A 19,927-nucleotide genomic window follows, 5' to 3' on the forward strand; every position below is an offset into this window, starting at 1 on the left:
AATGCAATGTGGGGTTGCTGGAGAGCATGACATAAACGAACCGCTACCAGAAAAGTAGGTTAGGATAGGTTAGAACTGCTTAAGTAAATGAAATGCAATTTGCACACAAAAATTATTTATTAAAATTAATTATATATTTTCAATTCAACATGAATCATCTTTTAAGATTTAAATTAGAAAGTATCAGTATTCAGAGTATATGTAATCTAGGGTAGGTACCTACATAGCATTTTAAAACATCATGTCAATTGTAAGTACTAGGACTCGGCAGTTTAAAAAGAGTCAGACGTTAAAATCTGTACCCCTAGTGTAAATAAATTCGATTTCGAAACGTGACGTACGCGTTTGCATTTAGTCTCATTTTGTATTGGATTTAGAAAGAGCGCGCCAAGCGGGACGTTTTGGAAACTCAAAATCCTATACAAAATGAGACTTAACGCAAACGCGTTCGTCACGTTATGATGTCTATCAAATTTACACTAGGGGTACTGATATATGTGGTCATTAAAATACCTACCTATATTATACCGATTACTCATATAATAGAAATGCTATATGTGGCCAAAGTTGGCGACAAATGACGCGGTGTATGGGTACTTCTCAGTTAGTATGTTCGCGATAAACTCAAAAACTTCTGAACGGATTTTCATGTGGTTTTCACCTATCAATAGAGTGATTCTTGAGGAAGGTTTAGGTGCATAATGATAATAAATATAGAGACTAGGCGTTTGTACCATTATACCATATTATCGTTAGAAGAAATAAGTTTTGTACAAAAATATAATTACATGTATAAAATAATAATGGACAGTTTAATATTATGCCAAATTATAAGGTATTATACACAACGAGTGATTATACCCTTTGAAATTATATCAAATATTGTTATATCGATAGAAAATATAATATTTATTTTTATACCGATCATTACACATCCTTTATGAAGACCACAAGAAGAAGAAAAATTGTATTGTTGGCGAGAGATGGCGTCACAATAGCTTACATTGTAAATAGTATATATGACTACTGTAAGCAGCAATAAACTCTTACCACTCGAGATATCCAACTTTGTACGTTAATTATTATATCATTCTCTAATTTCTTTATTACTGACTGACCTGACCAATGTACTTAAATGTATGACTCTAGTTTGGTTGTAGCTTGTAGCGCCATCTAGAGGGGAATAGCAAAAGTACTATAGCGAACTATTTCTTATTCGACCACTTGTACAGTGTTGCTGATCATGCTGATGTTTGATAATTATACATTTCTGGCCATATTTGCTTCATCTACTAACAATGGATTCAATTCTGATTATACTGCAAAAACTGAACCTTATTTAAATAAAATAAAAAATTATCACAATACTAAAACAAAACGCATAAAACTTGCGAAACGTCAAATGCGATGCGCTGTCACATGTTACTTCTTGTTCTTCGTAGTGATTATATGCTCTTTGCTTCTTTCATTAAATGCATACTGGCTGTCAGCCGAGCCGAGCCAAGCACTGTAATCAAGCGTGCGCTTTTACACTAAAAAGTTTTTGATAAATACAGTGTGATGTGTAATTTCGTAAATGTGTCATTATAAAATAATAAATTCAATACAATGTATTAAGCTAAAACCACGGTATCATAGACACAAAAAGGTTATAACAACAGTACTTACAAAGATTCACAATGTCGACACGAAGAGCTAGAATAAAAGCCGTAGCTTCACTACCGGTGAGGCGAAAAAATGCGGATAATCAAGTTAAAGATGAAAAGCCTGTTAAAAGTCCAAAAACACCACGACCCCAGGCTTTACAAGATGAAGCTCCTAAAATAAAAACTCCCGTGAATAAAATTGCATCGCCTGTGCAACTGCCGCAACAACAATCTAAAACAGATACTCCAAAACCTGCAGAGTCAATTTTATCACCGCCTCCTAAAAGCTTACCAAAACCCGACGTTATAAAAACTCCAAAATGCAGTGAAAAAGTGCCTGTTATCACCTCAGTATCACGACAGAGTTCGAACATGTTTGCCTCACCATTGCGATGGAGCAGCCCTGCTAGGAAAGCTGTGCCATCACCAATCAGGAACTCTCCCCGGCCCAGAACACCTTCAATAATTACTGAAGTCACATTTGAGAGACTTGATTCTCCAAACAGTTCTCAAAGCAATCCAGATGCTACTACTGAAAAACTAAATAATATGGTTCCTAATGCAGTGGAGACAGCGGGTCAAAAGAATGTTATACAGAAGCTTGAAACTGCAGAAGGTATGTATGAAACTAAAATTACAAAATTATCATTATGTCATATGTGACTTTCCATGGGTAAAGGTACCTTATCTTATGGTTGGTATAGAGTTATGAATATGGCAGGCATCTACAATTAATAAGCTATTGATAATATAAAAGATCCACCTCCTAAGTTGTGTAGTTACACAGATGGTATTTTTTTTACATTATTAGGTGCACCTGCTTAATGTATCTTGAGCAAGGAAGTTACATAGTTGACTATAAATAATAATACCTTAGACTCTTGAGATTTAAAAAAAGTTGTGGCATGTTCTGTATTACAAATCAAAACCTTTGATATCAACTGATTAATATGCAGACTAACCAATTTCTTAAAACAAAGTTTTGTAAATTTTTTACGATTTATTGCAATTAGCTCTTAAATTTTAAATTTATCCATTAGGAAACAATATCTAGAGAAAGTTAAAGCGTAAAAAATACCAGATTTAGATGCGAAAATTGCAATTTTGATATTTCTATTCAATATTTCAAAATTTACTTCTTATATAAACCATAGTAAAATTTCCATACACATATCAAAGATATTCTTTCATTAAAATGAAATTAATATTTAATACCAATTTTTACTGTTCATGCCACTTTAAACTGACATCACAATGACAGTCTTTATGTCACAATATTAAATAAATTAGGTTCTCTATGTAGCCTTGTCATTATAACACACTTGATGCAAAATACACTTGTTCAATGGTTTTCGTCCTTTAGGCACAATGGGTGGGTACTTATTAATGCCTTATGATCAAACCCCCTGAGGGATGACAATGAGGCTCTAGCCTACCCTAGGGCGCAATTGACATTTAGCTATATTGAATAACCATCGCTGCTCTTAGTGTGGCACAGGGTTAAATCTCTCTCTCTGACTCTGACTTAGAGTATGTATTAATATTTAAAGTCACACCAAGATAAGTTGGCAGTGATTTTAACAGCCCAGACAATGCAAGTGTTATTTTAAATGTCAAACTTCTATGAAATTATGACATTTGCTTAACAATTGCATAGGCTGGGCTATCAAAATCTTTGCCAACTTAGCTTGGTCGGACTCTAACCTCGTGTATTTATGATAAGGATCCTGACCAAATTGTTAGTCATCATTTTGCATTTTGTTTAAACAATTTTTTTTTGGTGTATTTCCTATTGCCCCAGCCCCACGTGACTGCTGCCATAAATGAGGCGAGGACAAGTGGGAATGATGTGCAGCGCCTTTTCCCATCAGGCAAATGGGAATACACCATTTTTTCTGCACTATACAACAAAACATAAGATTGAACCTAAAATTTTCCACCGACACACACATATTTGTGTTTAAACTAACAAAGCAGTGTTCATTAAACTAAATATTGCACCAAGAAGATTAAGGAATAAGTATTTGCTTAATTGGTATTTATTATTTATTACCAAATTTTCTATAAAACATATGTGTATTCCCAGATTACAACCCACCTAGCATTCCAGAGAGTATCACAGATGAAACAGGCATGGATGGTATCATACCGCTACAACCAACCCGCAGTGCACCTAAACCTCTGGATTTACTCAAGAATGAAATCATATCAGAGAATGCTCAAGTGCTGTTTGATCCTATAGTTCCTTTGCCATCTCCAAGTAAAGTGCGTCCGAAGCTTAGACCTGCACCCAGACTTGCACCACATAGGAGGAATAGTATACAGGTACTTGAAATTAAAAGTCAAATTATTAAACTTTCAATTCTTACATTTAAAATCAGGGTTTCTGCCTGCAATTCCTGCCTTAACCGCCAGGTTGGAAATTATCTGGGGTATTTACAATTAACAATAACTTCCAATTCCTCAGTTCTGTTAGTGGGTCTTGTACAACAGAGTTTGAATTATCTCAAAGTAGAATGGAATTTCTCATACCGATAAATTTCTTCATAAGTGTACACATAGATTTACTTATATTGGACACTAGACTATTGATTGTTTTTTAGCGCTGGTGGCCTAGCGGTAAGAGCGTGCGCAATCCGGAGGTCGCGGGTTCAAACCCCCTCGTGCCAATGAGTTATTCGGAAGTTTCGGAACTTATGTACGAAATGTCATTTGATATTTACTAGTCGCTTTTCGGTGAAGGAAAACATCGTGAGGAAACCAGACTAATCACAATACGGCCTAGTTTACCCTCTGGGTTGGAAGGTCAGATGGCAGTCGCTTTCGTAAAAACTAGTGCCTACGCCAATTCTTGCGATTAGAGGCTCTCATGAGTCGTGGCAAAATGCCGGGACAACGCGAGGAAGATCATGAGAGGATTGATTGTTTTTTTTAAACCAGGGTAGTGCTAGTGAGTCCGAGGATGAGAGTCGACGAGCGCTGCTCACCGGCGGCGCGCCGACGCCGGTGCCGACACGGCAACGACACGACTCCCACACTTCGCATAGTACCCAGCATTCCTTGCCTAATAGGTACGTCATCCTAATATCGGTATTCTCTTTTGATTTTTCTGAGAATGCTTAGACACCATCTTTAAACCAATCCTTTAAATTTGTAGACACAAATCTTCCGGTATGCTTTTATTATTCAATCGCAAGGAATTATTTCCAAATTGTTGTATGTACCAAACTAAATAATACATATTACGTTTTTGAGCTTATTTAATAGTTATCAAGACTATAAAGTCTGTGTAGCACTGCTAGTTTAATGCTGAAAGAGTTAGGTTCAAATATATTTACTTTTATGTTATATCAAATGTGTATTCCACAGATTATAGAATGCTGATCTTGAAATTATAATATCAGTAACAATCGCTGACTATCACAGCTTACACATAGACACTAAGTCTGACACACCTACCTTAGCTACCTTAGTTAGTAATGATTATACTAAGCCCTCGTTTACTATGATGGAAATTAACCTTACCTTTACCCACTAGAATTTTGTTTATTTTAAAAGTCTTTCATACGATTAAGAGAGGTATGGGCATTGTGAATGTCATCTTGCTTTGTGTGGTAGGGCACAGCGCAGCAGATGTCATTCCAGATCTAGCCCAACTGGGGAAGTACCTCCACCTTACAAAAAACCGCAGCCAAATAACACTAGACCCTACTCATAGTGTTGTGTTCCTGCCGGTGAGTAAGGTTGCCAGAGCTCAACGAGGGTTGGGGGGGGGGGGTTAGGATTGGCAACGCGCATGTAACTCCTCTGGAGTTGCAGGCGTACATAGGCTACGGACACTCCTTACCATCATGCTTGTTTGCCACCGACGTAGTATTAAAAAATCTATTATTACGAAACTACATAACAAACATTATAGCTAAACATAAAGGTGATTAACAACTGCTGGTATTGTTTCAGGGAGGTCAGCCGCATTCGGAACGACTCTGTGTGCTCAGGTGTGAGCCAGCTCACCGCGCCGCCGCCCGCCTCGCCGCTTAAAGAGCGCCATGTTACCAAGTAAGGAATAAACAAGTTTATACCATAGTCCACATGAAGTGATCGTTAGTAAACTTTACTGCAATGACATAGGGTCCTCAGATGGTCAGTGAAGTTAGTACATCGATCAAGGTATTATAATACAGGGTATTTTTGGTATATAGCCGTAATTTCATCGTTATTTCAATTAAATAAGCGCTGATGGTCTAGCGATAAGAGCGTGAGACTTGTAATCCGAAAGTCGTGGGTTCAAAACCCGGCTCGTACCAATAAGTTTTTCGGAACTTATGAACGAAATATCATTTGATATTTACGTCGCTTTTCGGTGAAGGAAAACATCGTAAGGAAACCGGAATAATCCCAATAAGGTATACCCTCTGGGTTGGAAGGTCAGATAAGTCGCTTTCGTGAAAACTAGTGCCTATGCCTATTCTTGGGATTAGTTGCGAAGCGAAACCCAGGCTACCATGAGCCGTGGCAAAATGCCGGGACAACGTGAGAAAGATGATGAGCCGTAATTTCATAGGTGACTGTGTACGACCTACTGGATAACTTTTACTGTAGTGCCATTCCTGAAATCGTCCAACATCAGCTGTTTCATACAATTTGTGAATGTTTTCTATGGAGCAGTAGATTTTTTTTCGTGATTTCTAGGTTGGAATCATAGTTTTTCAATGCGATCTTTAGGTGTATTTACCTCCCAGAGTATGGCTACATATATCAAGCAAAATTACCAGATATTAATTGACCACATTTTTAACCATTAACATTCAAACTCGGGATTAGGGTTTGAGATCCGGATCTAACGAGTCATAGGATCCGGATATTTCGGATATTACGGATCCGTTAATTATGGTCCTACCTATAGCAGAAACAACTGTCGAATAAAAGTTATGAATTATATCATACCATTTTGTCATTTAAATAAAGTATTTTCATATATTTAATCAATTAAAATACTTACAGCGCATCAAGTATGATAGGTACATCACGTCACGCATCACGTCACGCAGTAACTTCATAAAATGAATGCGAATGTTGCTTCATCTAAACAGTAGTAACAGTTTTTAAAAATAGCTATCTGTATACCTCCTGACTGAAATAACGGTAATTCTCGACACGAAATTCCATAACGTGAGATATGAAAATGCGGCCAAAATGACATTTTAACGTAACGGTAATAAATAGTGAATTATCTTTCTTATTCAGGTATTTCTTTAGTTTTTAGTTTCCAAGATACAGAAAGTGTATAAGATTTCATGATTCACCTTATTTTCGTGAAACATAAAGCATTGTTTTCACACTCATCTTTTTCCATACATTTGCCTCCTAATTGTTTGGATTATGTAGTTGGCGACTCTGAGACTATGCATCTAAAATGTTGACACATTGTGAGGTATTTATTAGTTACGACGTTTTGCCTATAATGTTAGTAACAATACTACGTTTTGGATCTGAACATAAGACCTTATGCATTAAATAATCAAAGTTTTGAGTGTAAGTAAGTCAATACGACATTATGCCTCTCTTTTGCTGTTAAAAAAAGACTGGTATGTCAAGCCCACATAGCACGTGAAATAATGGCAAACTAAAATACCAATTTTGTTTTGGCTCTCCTGAGAAGTTAACTTTTGTCAAATCCGACCATATGGAAGACTTGAGGCGAGAATTATTATTGTTTACAGTAATTATTACCAGGGTTTCGCTCAGTCATCTTTGGGTAGTCTACTTAAAATGTCATTACAGTGCTTGTGAGTGTTATTTTCACTGATTTTGTTTGTGTATTATCGTGTCGGTTCTTCTGTTAAAAGGAAAATAACATGCGCTACTGACTAACTAAGTAAGTAATATTGATATGATTTTGCTCTAAATACTTTGCTCATTATTTGCAGTAACCAGCAGGATTTTTATTGTTTTTTTACTTCTGGTATATAATGGAATATCGCTATAATGCGGACTGAAAGAATGAGCTAGATATTTATTCTAAGCAATTTACCTATATAACGACTATTTATCAAAGGTACAGAAAACAAGCTTTAAAAATAGTCCGTTTTTGGCCGAATCCTTATAGAACGTAACCTTTGTTATACGGTTCCGTATTATCCGGATCCGTCAAATTTTAATATCCGAAATATCCAGATCCGAAAAATGGACGGATATTGCAAACCCGGACCGGCCGGGATGTAATTGACATATTTTGCTTAATAGATGCCGTCGTCAAGAGATGTCGCGTCGCATCGCCGCCATGCGCAGACGACGGGACCCAGTCAAGCGAGACGCTCTCACCATGTACGACCTCATCTTCTACAACCCGACCACCAACCCCATTGTGTAAGTATTTACTCTAGGGTCAAAACGGGCCCCGGCAGGCGGTGAGAAGACAAGTAATCCGAATCTCGTTCACATCCATTGGTTCAATAGAAATTGCACCAAAATCAGGTTGTTACGTAATTTGTAATTAAGGTAATTCTAATCCCATCAAAAACATAAATGTGAAATGAGAACAAAGTTCAATATAAAATTAAGATAATCGTTGTTGTCTTCGCCTACAAAAGAATTGAGATCTATATGGATGCCAAGATCTGTGCTGAAAATCCTGAATTTTTTAGTTACAAGAATATGCAACGTTCTAAAATGAATTTATATAACAATTTCTTGTTATATAAATTCATTTTAGAACGATTCATTCATTTTACTACCACAATGTTTGCTGCTTAATAGGAAATATATATTTAAGCTTTAATTTAAACAAACAAATTTAACTTGGGACGTTGTTTAATTTCAGGATTTGACTTGGCTAGTTTTTACTAACAAACCAAATTTTAGAAAGGTAAAATAGACAAATATAATATAATATAGCCTGTACGTAAAAACTAGCCCAGTCAAATCCTGAAATTAAACAACGTACCAAGTTAAATAAATGTTGTGTAAATAATTGTTTGTTTAAATTAAAGCTTAAATATATATTTCCTATTAAGCAGCAAACATTGTGGTAGTACCTATCAAGAAACAAGAAATTGTCATAAAAGCTTATTTTAAAACGTTGCATATTCTTGTAACTAAAAATTCAGGATTTTCAGCACAGAACTTGGCATCCATATAGATCTCAATTCTTTTGTAGGCGAAGACAACAACGACGCATTATCTTAATTTTATATTGAATTTGGCTCTCATTTCACATTTATGTTTTTGATGGGATATCATTACTTTTTTATAAAGAAATTATGTTAGTGTTAATAATGTTTATTTTATTGTAAAATTATTCTCTACGTTTACGCTGAATAGTTTTCTTTTTTGTGTTATTTTCTATATTTTCTTGTACCTTCGAAATATTAGGATGAATTGCCCATTCATTATGCAATTTATCTTACACGTTTTCGGTTTATATTTAATTTGGCCAAGTCGGGACGGTATAAATGTGCGTAGGCGGTTGTATTCTATTATAGAGCTATCTTGTGCCTTGATTTGACTTGGATCTAGATAAGAAGTACTCCGTCTAAGGTTTTACATCTATAGAATGCAACGTAAGCCTGCCCTTGCCTAAATATTGAGGAGCCTATATCAAGAAGAGCGCTGTCAAGCCTACGGTCTTGTGATTTGAGGATAGTAATAGCATATACTAAGCATATAGGGAATTGTTCCCGATGAACGTATGAAACTTAGTCTTGACACGTTCTAATTCATACATTAAATTATGATTACATTTGATTGTAATATTACGTGCGTTATTGTTGCTGTTGACGTCCTAACGTACTTTTTCTATTTTTCCAATGAATCCGTTTACCAGCCCCTTACTGACATCTATGTTTCTTTGAAACATTACACATGCACCTATTTTTATTGTGATAACATTTTCTAAGCCAGCGGTAAATGATGAATCATTCTCGTTCTTTTTCAGTACTGTTTTGACGACCTGTCTGGCCTAGTGGGTAGTGACCCTGCCTGTGAAGCTGATAGTCCCGGGTTCAAATCCTGGTAAGGGCATTTATTCGTGCGATGAGCATGGATATTTGTTCCTGAGTCATATGTATTTAAGTATTTATAAATATTTATATATATCGTTGTCTAAGTATCCTCAACACAAGCCTTATTGTTGAGCTTACTGTGGGACTTAGTCAATTTGTGTAATAATGTCCTATATTTATTTATTTTCTGTTTCTAGATTTTTTGCCTTATGTACACTTAATAGCCTACCTTGTTGCCAAATATCAAGTTTCTAGGTCATCTGGAAGTGGGTTAGGTTTTTGACCTTTATCAATGTAAGATTTTTTTCAATCGAATTTTCAACAATTTTCTGTTTTCAGATTTTTTTCCCTATGTACACATAATAGCCTACCTTAGTTCCAAATTTCAAGTTTCTAGGTCACCTGGAAGTGGGTTAGGTTTATCAATAACTGTTTGAGCTACGTCTATGACATTTTGTGTTTTAGACAAGCTAAGGGGTTTGAATAACTGTGCCAATTTTCAAGTGTGTAGGTTAAATAGGTTTCAAGTTGTGAAGGGGTCAAAAGTAGCTCGAAATGGTTCGTGTAATATTACACACGGTTGCGTCGCCAGTGAACTTGGCTGGACACGCTACCGCGTGTCTAGATCACACAAAATTTCGAACATGTTGCTTTCTAATGTGCAAAAATAGTTATTTACGATACAAGCGCGGAAAGCAGGAAATTCGCATCGAGTGGCGATAAATTCGTATTCATCTTTTCGAACGATGGCGCCATACCTTTGGTCTATGGGCGCCACTTTGATATTTAACAAATTTAACACATATCAGTGAAAGAATAAGGATCAAAGTCAAATGGCGTTCTCAGACTGATATGTATGTAAGTTGCATCAATTCCAAGTATTAAACGATTTGGTAATACTATGAGAACTTTTTTCAACGGGTGTGGATCTTCTACCAGCTTTTGGCCCATTTCATTATGACATCGATAGTGTTGTCTATTAAAATGGATTATAAAATATTGTTAACACCCGCATATAGACTAGGGCTCGCGGTCGGGTCCGTGTTTCGTTTACACGTTCCGAATACCCGTTTCCGAATAATAAGTAAACGGTTTTCTGGCCCGTTCCACACGTGTAATTAAGAAACGTGTAATTAAGAGCCGTTTCCACGGATAAACGGGTATTCGAAGAAACGGATCTTATTTACCCGTGGCTCCGGAAACGTCCTTGACGAGTAGCAAAGGAACGGACCGGCGTACGTAAGAGCTACAAATTATTAGACAAAGGATTCATGACGTTTATGCCATATTTAACCTTATTCCGTGGTTCATAGAGTCGAAATTCAATAAACGGTTTATTTGCAAAACCGTTTTCTGAGCAGAGGGCCTACCGCGAACCACGTTCGACGTGTTGCCGCCCCGTCACACTTACGTAAAATTTTATAAGTGCGACAGAGAGGCAACACGACGAACGTGGTTCGCGGTAGGTCCTCTGTTAGTTTTTGCTTGCAATGTTTTAAGTTGCAATAAGTACGAGTAGAAAATTAGAAATACTGTATAGTGCTACCATAGTAGTATTTTGTATAAAAGTTCAAATACTAAAACTTTATTGTTTATTATATAACTTGATAGCAATAAATATAAAGTGCTAGTAATAAAAAATAAAATCAATAAAGACTGTACACGATAAAATCTGCCAAGTGCTTGATCTGGTATTCTTTTTACCAACTGAACATTTTAAACAGTTATATTTTTAATAATCTGTAGATATAAGTCCTATTGGGGTACCTATGTGGTAAAAATTCAATCAATTGTCAATCATAATACAATGTATGTGTGAGTTTTCTTGAATATACATTCGGTCAATATGAAATATATATTTTTATTTTTTAACTGACGTGAGCCTGACATCTTTGTCTTATTATAGTAAACCATGTAAAAATTATTAAATTATCATTTGTATAATGATCTGCCAATAATAAATGTACTTATAAATTGTATTGTAATTAATTTTGAATTTACGAAAAGTTTTACATATTATTATCATATAAAATGAACTTTATAGGTTTAAGTGTACTATATAAATATAAGATGGCCCTTTTAGCTTAAAGCAATAAATGTCAAAATCAGAATTACCATAATGCGCAATGGTGGAGTCAATATAAATATTACTAAAAATCATAGACAACCTAACTATGTTTGTATTTTTATTATGTAATTCTTGTAGTCTTTAGTAGTTTGTGTCACAAGGGAGTAAAAAGACATATTTACGGCGTGGGTGTAAATTAAATCCTAAACGAAACGAAGAATTTTACAGTAAAACTCCAAGCCTAGCGAGGGACTCTAATCAAAGTGAGGGATTCAAATGTTAACAATCAAACTGGAAAAAAAAATTCTAACATAAGACTCATACTGTTTTTCACATCGCCAATAGTCCGAGGCTGAAATGGTGCCTTTCATCTGAGTTAATTTTCACTCTCAACTCTAATTTTCATTTGGAATACAAGGAAAGTAAGATACATGTTTGCGATACATGATACGTGTTTAAAAATATATAACTAAGTACATATTAACTTTTATAGTCTTTCTTGAGGGTACTTACTTAGGGTATCGTTATTTATAGAATAAGAAGTTAAATATCAGAATGGAAATTGTACAACAAATCCGTTTAAAATTAAAGTTTAATTGCTTATCGTAAAAAAAAAACAACTACGAAAGAAAGACGCTAGTGCAGAAACGTACATTTTCTGCACACTTCTTAGAAAAACAACGACCCACTTTCAAAGCATGAGAAATGAAAAAGCCTTTTTAGGAACAAACAATAACATAAATAGTTGTATTTCAAAAATAGGTAATCTTGGGGAACGTATGTAAAAATATAATATCTTAGAACACAAAGTTTGGAAGTTTAATAAAAAAAAAACATTAGTACGACTACGAGTAGACTACTTATTTAAATGATTACACAATAAAATTGAAATCAAAATGATATTCGTAAAAATTAAAAAATGCAATATCTTAAAACAATTATTAAAAAACAATCAAATGCTAGTATTAAGATTAATTTGAAAACAAATTACAATCAAATATATACCTAAGTAATAACATCTTGTAGCTCTCACTCTCGTCATAGAAAAATGCCTTTTAGTGTGGTGCGGCTACAAAACAATGGGATACATTTACTTTATTTTTTGCCGCTGCATCTGTTACAATTTTAATGTATGCAGATATGTTTACCTTATTACAAGGACATAAAGCTCATAATTGGTTGTGACAGTTCTGATAACTGTTTGGGAACCTATTTGTTTTGGCGATATCGTACAATAGGGTCTTCGAAAAACAATACGTTCTAAGAATCTAGTGAATGGAACGCCACCGGGCGGCAAACTGTGAAAGTGTCCCAAGTGAATATGAATGATTGCCAATTTTGAGATCTATCTTAATATATTAAACAATATAATCGAAAGGTAAGAAAGGTAGCATGAGTCTTTAAGGTTATCGCGTGAAATTCTTCGTTTCGAATGCCGCTTGTGTGTGTATTTTTTTTGCATCATTGGCAGATTTGTTGTTTTCGCATAGCAGTAAATTGATAAAAATAACCACAAAGTAATTAATAATTATTTTCTTAACTGTTATTTTTAACTAATATAGGTAGTATTTGTCTGAATACATATTCTTCACGAAACTATTACACCAGTATATATAAAATGTGTTTCTTTCATTGAAATATAATATGTAATGATATTAGGTTAAAAACAATAATACTAAAAAAATAAGATTCTAAACTAGGGCCGAATAGGTTTAAAATTAAAAATAATAGACAATATAGAATAGGGACACCTACTTCGATTTATATATAGTATAGTTGGCTAAATATGTAATATCCACCCAGTTAGAAACAATTAAAAAAAATTGTATGCCTAACAAGTTCATCTGAAGTCAACATTCAATAGTAGACCTTGTAAGCATTGGCTCAAACTGTTTCGGATCCGTTCGGGCCGGTCTTAAGTACACGTTTAAACGGAGATACGTATCTGAGAAACGTTTCTTGGGAACGGTTCTTGGAGACGGATCCGGATCCCGGCGGTTCCGTTTAAACCGTGTTCTTAGCACCGCCGGGCTTAAGAACACGGGTATCCGTTTCGGCGTGTAACACGGATACCGGGAGCCCTAATATAGACTGTCTTTAAATGCTAATTAAAAAAAACAAACGCAAATTCTTACAGCCCAGACCAAGATGAGCTGAAAGCCAAGGAGGCCAACCTGAAGGACGAAGAAGAGAGGAAGAAAGCGCCCGTCGAAGAAGATGCGGATGATCCGGATGACCCGCCGGCTGACGCCGCGCCAGTACCACAGATCAAATTGGGACCTAACGGGGAGATAATGTTGGATGAACAGAGCTTGGTGAGTACAGACGGATGCTGCACTGGACCCGTTCCGCAGATCAATTGGGGACCAATCCTAATAGGAAGACCATGTTGCATTATTAGATAGATCAGAGCCACAGAACTATATCGAGATTGAAGGAAAGAGTGTATGTCCCTTGCGTGCAAAAAAGTCGCCGCGCGGCTCCTATGCTCGCCGCGAACATCATTCGGCTCCCGCCCGTTTTCCGCGTGAAACGTCAGATTTCGAAATCGAAATGACGGTTTGTTCAATAATTAATTGTTCAAACACCACAAATAAAGTTGGAGCTGTTAATTCTGATATTTTCTTTCATCGGTAAGTACTCTTGTCCTAAAATATCTGTTATTTAATAAAAATAAAAAAATTGTTTCCGTGTATTATGTTCATCATGACAGGAGATAGCGATTTGCGTATTTTCATTGCGGCCGAGCCAGACTTAGTGTGCGTTCAAAACCAGCGATGTACAATAGTAGCTTAATTTTAGACGTACATTAGAGCCCAGGGTCGAGATTTAGAATTAAGGGACTGCATCGCCTTCAAGTAAACATTTAAGAACAAGTGTAATGGAAATTGAAAATATGTGTCCACGGCTGGCAAAACATCCCATTTTGTCGCTTGCCGTGAGGACGAGAGTTTCTTGTATATTTATACGAATAACCTGTCAAAGCGTCCTTATGGCAAGCGACAAAGTGGTACGGCCTTGGACTAATATGATTAACACGCAGGTTATGGTTACATCGATGGCAGAAATTTACTAAGTTAAGGACTTAAGTGGTTTTTTTTTTTCTATATATCTTTATGTAATAGTAGGTTATCAAATCAAATCAACATTTGAAATTTTAATCAGCATTTTTCAAACAATGAAATGTGTTAAGTATCTGGTTACTTCACTTATCATTGTTTTTTTTTAAATAATAAATGATTAGCTCTTACTTTCAGATTTTTAATGTTCGCTTTCGCACCACTATCTCTTAACCCTTTTCCAGGGTTAAGAGATAGTAGTGCGAAAGCGAACAGAATTTCAACCGATTTAAAGTTCAAATTATGATTATTATTATTTAGTTTTAAATAGGCAGCTGATCCTGGTACGTCTAAATCTGTGAAAATGTGACTGGTCTTCAAATGAATCATCAAAGCGGGATTTATGGTGCGGCCTGGAAAAGGCTTCAATCTTCGATCCTCTGTCGGTTCTTATCGATATCGATGGCGATGCCTAGAATCGGATTGCCGCGTTCTAATCGATGCTTTTAAATCGTTTTCACGCGGCTTATGTTTCCCATCACTAAATGTCACTCGTGACGTCAAAGGGGACCGAGCGTGTAACATTTTGCGAAGACAAAATGTTACACGCTCGATCCCCTTACAAATCGATCAACACTTTTCTTCTCGATATAGTTCTGTGATTAAAGCTTAGTGGTGAGACTAGAACAACCACCAATGGTGAAAGTCTCTAACCCATTTTAGCTTGGGTTGCGGTAGAAATCATTTGTATTACTGCCAATTCTGTTTGCATTCCGTACCCGGATAGAAAGTTACTCTAATAGATGAAAGTAGTAAGACTTACCCTTTAACAGATGGCGTTAGTTTGTCAACTGGAAAAAGGGGGCTAAGAAAGGCTCTCGCCCTAATATTTGGTCATAGGGAAACTTAAGAATTGTGATATTTCAATTGTTCAGGTCTAAATTCCGTCAAAGATCCATTGATTGTGTAAGATGTGTAAAGTCTAAGAGAAATTCGTGCCTCGAACTTGACAAATGATACAGATAGCGCTGTACGGCTCCATACAATATGCGGTAACATTGGTTATCCAAAGTTTGACAATTCAGTGACCAGAAAAAATATAGTACAGTAGGTACAGCGCTCAGCTGTCAAATTAGGGCGCACGATTATATTTCAGACTTGACCTCTCTATTACAATCAAAAATTCTTTGATACCGTCGAACTACATTACATTGATTCTCGTCGCATTTCATGCTCGAAACTATTAATAGCAACAGTTATTTTCAAAAAAACTTGTAATGAAATGTTGACATGACTTACTTCAAATTTGGTCCGGAAATACCACATATCAGGTGCGATGAGTGAAGATGATATGTAAAGGAATTTCATACAGCCATACACCCCTAGGCTTGTAAGGCAACCTTCTTTTGTTTTTAAACGACAAATTATGGCACGTCTTGGTATTCAACCTCAAAAAACCTATAAGCAAAATTCTGCCACAATGCTTTTTTCCTTTTTTTGTCTTTTTTTTCTTTTTTGTGTTTCTTAAATATTATTTCGGGGTCTCAAAGGGGAAAAAAAATTGATTAATTTTGTGCTACGACGCATGGTTTAGGAGATACAGCCCTATAAAGTTTTTTTTCTAAGTCATGCAGAAATCTTTATAGGCCTGTATCTCCTAAACCGTGCGTCGTAGCGCAAAAATAATCACTTTGAAACCCGACGCACTGAATAACCTATCACATTAGGACATGAAACAATCATCATCATTATCATCCTATTTTTTTTATTATTATTTCATTGCAAGTTTGAGAAAAGCACTATACAAATATCGGCGAGAAACGGGGTTGCCGGCCGCGTATCCTTATCCTATCTACTTGGCCCGCAACCCTTCGTTTCCCGTCCTCTACAGTAATGTACTATTGCATGCGCAGGTTATAAAACAAACCGACAGCAACCGCAAGCTGTCGTCGGCGGTGGTCCGCGAGGGCGCGTGGGGCGGCGGCGGCGGGCGCTACTCGCGCGCGGCGCGCACCGCCGACTGGAGCGAGGCCGAGACCGTGCGCTTCTACCGCGCGCTCGCCGCCGTCGGCACCGACTTCACGCTCATGGCGCCGCTGTTCCCGGACCGGAACAGGAGGGATCTCAAGATTAAAGTGGGTAACGACTGGTTCACAAGGCTATCTAATTAAAATATACTCAGAAAAAATATGTAATACACTCAAAGCTCATTGACGAGCTGTTGATATCAGTGGTCCGTAAAGGCGCACACCGCGGACTCTAGCGAGGCCGAGACCGTGCGCCTCTACTCCGTAGGCACGGATTTCACACTCTTGCCTGATCGGAATAGGAGGTATTTGAAGATTGAAGTGAGTAAACGGCACTCACAGCCATGAAAGACTTGACACGAAGCTAGGCCGAGACCGTGCGCTTTTACTGCGCGCTTACCGCTGTGGTTACGAACTTCACACTCATGGTGAACAAGAGGGATTTTAAGATTAAAGTGAGTAATATAAATAATCTATATATAGGTGATAGAGCGCTGTTTTAATGAAAGTGAGTAAAAAATCCAGAGTAATGCCTTAAATCTAGTAAATCTAGTAAAATATTCTCTCAAAACAACCTTCAGACCTATATTGTGAGGTGCTGTCAGTCTATTATTAAAGTAATAATTTATTGCGTTGAGTGAGGCATGCAATTGACGATTCATGCTAGGACCTTAAACTACGACTACGCTCTTCCTATCATCCGATATCCATTTTTATATTTTTAAACCAAATTTATTTCAGTTCAAAAAAGAAGAAAGACTGAACGGTGCGCAAGTAGACAAAGCATTGCGCTCGCAAACAGCCTGGGACGCCGTAGGCCTCGAAGACGTTTTCTCACGGGAACGCGAGGCCGCCGCGCGCCGTGCCGAGGCCGAGAGGGAGCAGCTACAAGAGGCAAGAAGAGCGCAGCGGGAGCGAACAAGGGCCTTGCAACAGATGCGCGTCAGGAACAGTGAGTGTTAGTCTTATGTACTGGGAAGTAGGATCCGAAGAGGTGTTACACGGGAATGCGAGGCCGCCGCGCTGAAGCCGAGGGGGAGCAGCTACAAGCAGCGAGGAGAGTGAGAGTGCATGGGCCTTGCTACACATAGGCGTCAGGAACGGTGAGCTTTTAATTGCTTGGCAGTCTAATTGGTGCGCACTTTTTTTACTAAAGTGACTGCTATCTGACCTTCCAACCCGAAGAGGAAACTAGGTCTTGGGGTTTAATAAAATGTGAAAATGTTCAAGAAATTTATTGATATACGCCAGCTTAAGAAACTTTTCCTCCAGCCGCGCACACCTTATGTACCACTGGGAGTGAAGTGACGAAAACAAGAAATGTCTGACTGCCTCTATTGCATCGCTAGTAAAGCAAATCCGTGATTGTTCTCACGTACCAGAAGATAGTTGCAATAGTTAATAGTTTATGTTTGGTTTAATCTCCTGCCCACTAACCCTAATTCATTATTTCAGGTCGAGGAGCAAAAGCTCTAGAAACAGTTCCCGAGCCCGCGCCTCGCGAGCTCACCACGGCCGACGACTTCATCCAGCACGCGCTCGCCTCAAAATCGCGCAGAAAACGCAAAACTCCCGACCCGACCGCCACTCCGAACCAAAACAAAAATACTCCGAAAATGCCACCCCTCACCAATGTCGCTGGAATAGACCCGCCAACAGCACAAGTACCTCCAAACATCGAGGCCGGCTCATTAGTGGTACTAACAGTCAACGATCCAAAATCACCCACAAAGAAGATGCTACAGACTTATATCTCCCGTGGCGCGGGCCAGTTAACTCCAGTAGCCTTGCCACCTAATTTACTTACTTCTGTCATGGGATATGTGAAGAAAGGAACGCCTCGAAGCAACGTGTCGTCGGCATCTTCACCCCTGTTATCGCCTGCGAGTGTAGCCAGTGCGGATAGTAGAACCAGTGCTAGTAATCTAACTAGTGTTATACAAGTGAATCCGAGCCCTAATAAGAGACAGAGACACAGTTCTTATACTATTACACAGCTTTAGTATTAAGTTTTAATAGGTTGCTTTTTCATATTTATACTATTTTGTGTGTACACGGAATCGTGATCATATTTTAACTTATGAGGTCTATGAATTTGACCCATAGACAGACAAATTGCTTGGGCCGATTGCAAGGAATATAATCAATTAATCATGCAATTTTATTCTATTTGCCAATGCCCATTTTCATATTTTTTGATTTGGCTAGCTAGGAAAGGAATGAGATCTTTTCGTATACCTAATATGAAACAGATACCTTGAAATGTTTTACATATACGAGGGTGAATCAAAAAGTTCTTAGAAATAGGGCAAAAATAAAATTAAAAGGTTTTTTTTTTATCTATTCTACGAAATTTCCCTTTTTTGCTATAGGTACTTTAATAGGTACTTTTTATTATACCGTCTAAAAAATCGCCTCCACGGTTAAAAATGTATATTCGTGAAACCTATTATTCTGACACTGTATTAAAACAAAACAACTGTAAAAAAAAAAATTGCGAACTACCCAATGAAATCTCGATATATAGAATAGATATTTAAAACTGATTCACCTGTCTTCTAAAACCATTGTTAAAATTTACCAACATTTATTTAACTGAGGTGGAAGGCCAGCCTGAGCGGGGGGGGGGGGGGGGGGGGGTCTTCTTTACAGCTAGTTCTGACTCTTAAATTAAGCAATCCAGCGGCTGTAGCACGGTCGCATTTTTATCATTTGTATGCCTGTCACTTTCGCACTACATACTTGTTAGAATGGACAGGCATAGTGATAAGTGATAAAAACTCGACCGTACTACAGCCGCTGTAAGCAGCTGTGGAATTCAGATTTTTTTGGTTCACCCTCGTATATACTTGCAGCCAGCAACAGAAATGTTTAGTCCGCTTATTAGCCACTACAGCCGCTGCTGTATGTACACCTTTCTTCGTCTCTAACAGCAACATGTTTACTCGTACCATATTCTCTCAAGCAATAAATATTCGAAATTCAATTAGATTTTCCAATGTCCCTAAAGTTATATTAACATTTAAAACTTTCGAGTCTTGAACACATTTTAAAAATTCGCGATACACTCGGTTTTAAAATGTCACTAAAGTTGCCTCCAGAATTTGCGAACTATATTGACAAG

At 37.2% G+C, this 19,927-nt stretch overlaps 1 protein-coding gene across 1 annotated transcript; it reads left to right on the top strand.

Moving 5' to 3' along the window:
• Positions 1-1,366: 1,366 nt before the first annotated feature.
• LOC133527415 (uncharacterized) lies at positions 1,367-19,098 on the top strand. The gene is made up of 9 exons (XM_061864416.1): positions 1,367-2,262; positions 3,733-3,971; positions 4,587-4,717; positions 5,607-5,705; positions 7,893-8,015; positions 13,855-14,032; positions 16,690-16,911; positions 17,545-17,755; positions 18,259-19,098. Exons 1-9 carry the CDS (start codon positions 1,680-1,682, stop codon positions 18,804-18,806), a joined length of 2,334 nt encoding a protein of 777 aa, XP_061720400.1. The 5' UTR covers positions 1,367-1,679; the 3' UTR covers positions 18,807-19,098.
• The last annotated feature ends 829 nt before the right edge of the window (positions 19,099-19,927 follow it).

This window comes from Cydia pomonella, chromosome 18 (assembly GCF_033807575.1).
Source record: "Cydia pomonella isolate Wapato2018A chromosome 18, ilCydPomo1, whole genome shotgun sequence".
In the NCBI taxonomy this organism is placed as follows: domain Eukaryota; kingdom Metazoa; phylum Arthropoda; class Insecta; order Lepidoptera; family Tortricidae; genus Cydia; species Cydia pomonella.

What these genes read in the sequence shown, in the direction of transcription:
- LOC133527415 (XM_061864416.1), top strand. Translation starts at nt 1,680, where the DNA reads ATGTCGACACGAAGAGCTAGAATAAAAGCCGTAGCTTCACTACCGGTG. An exon ending in GAAGCTTGAAACTGCAGAAG is followed by an intron (nt 2,263 to 3,732) that starts GTATGTATGAAA and finishes GTGTATTCCCAG; the next exon opens with ATTACAACCCACCTAGCATT. An exon ending in GGAGGGATCTCAAGATTAAA is followed by an intron (nt 16,912 to 17,544) that starts GTGGGTAACGAC and finishes AATTTATTTCAG; the next exon opens with TTCAAAAAAGAAGAAAGACT.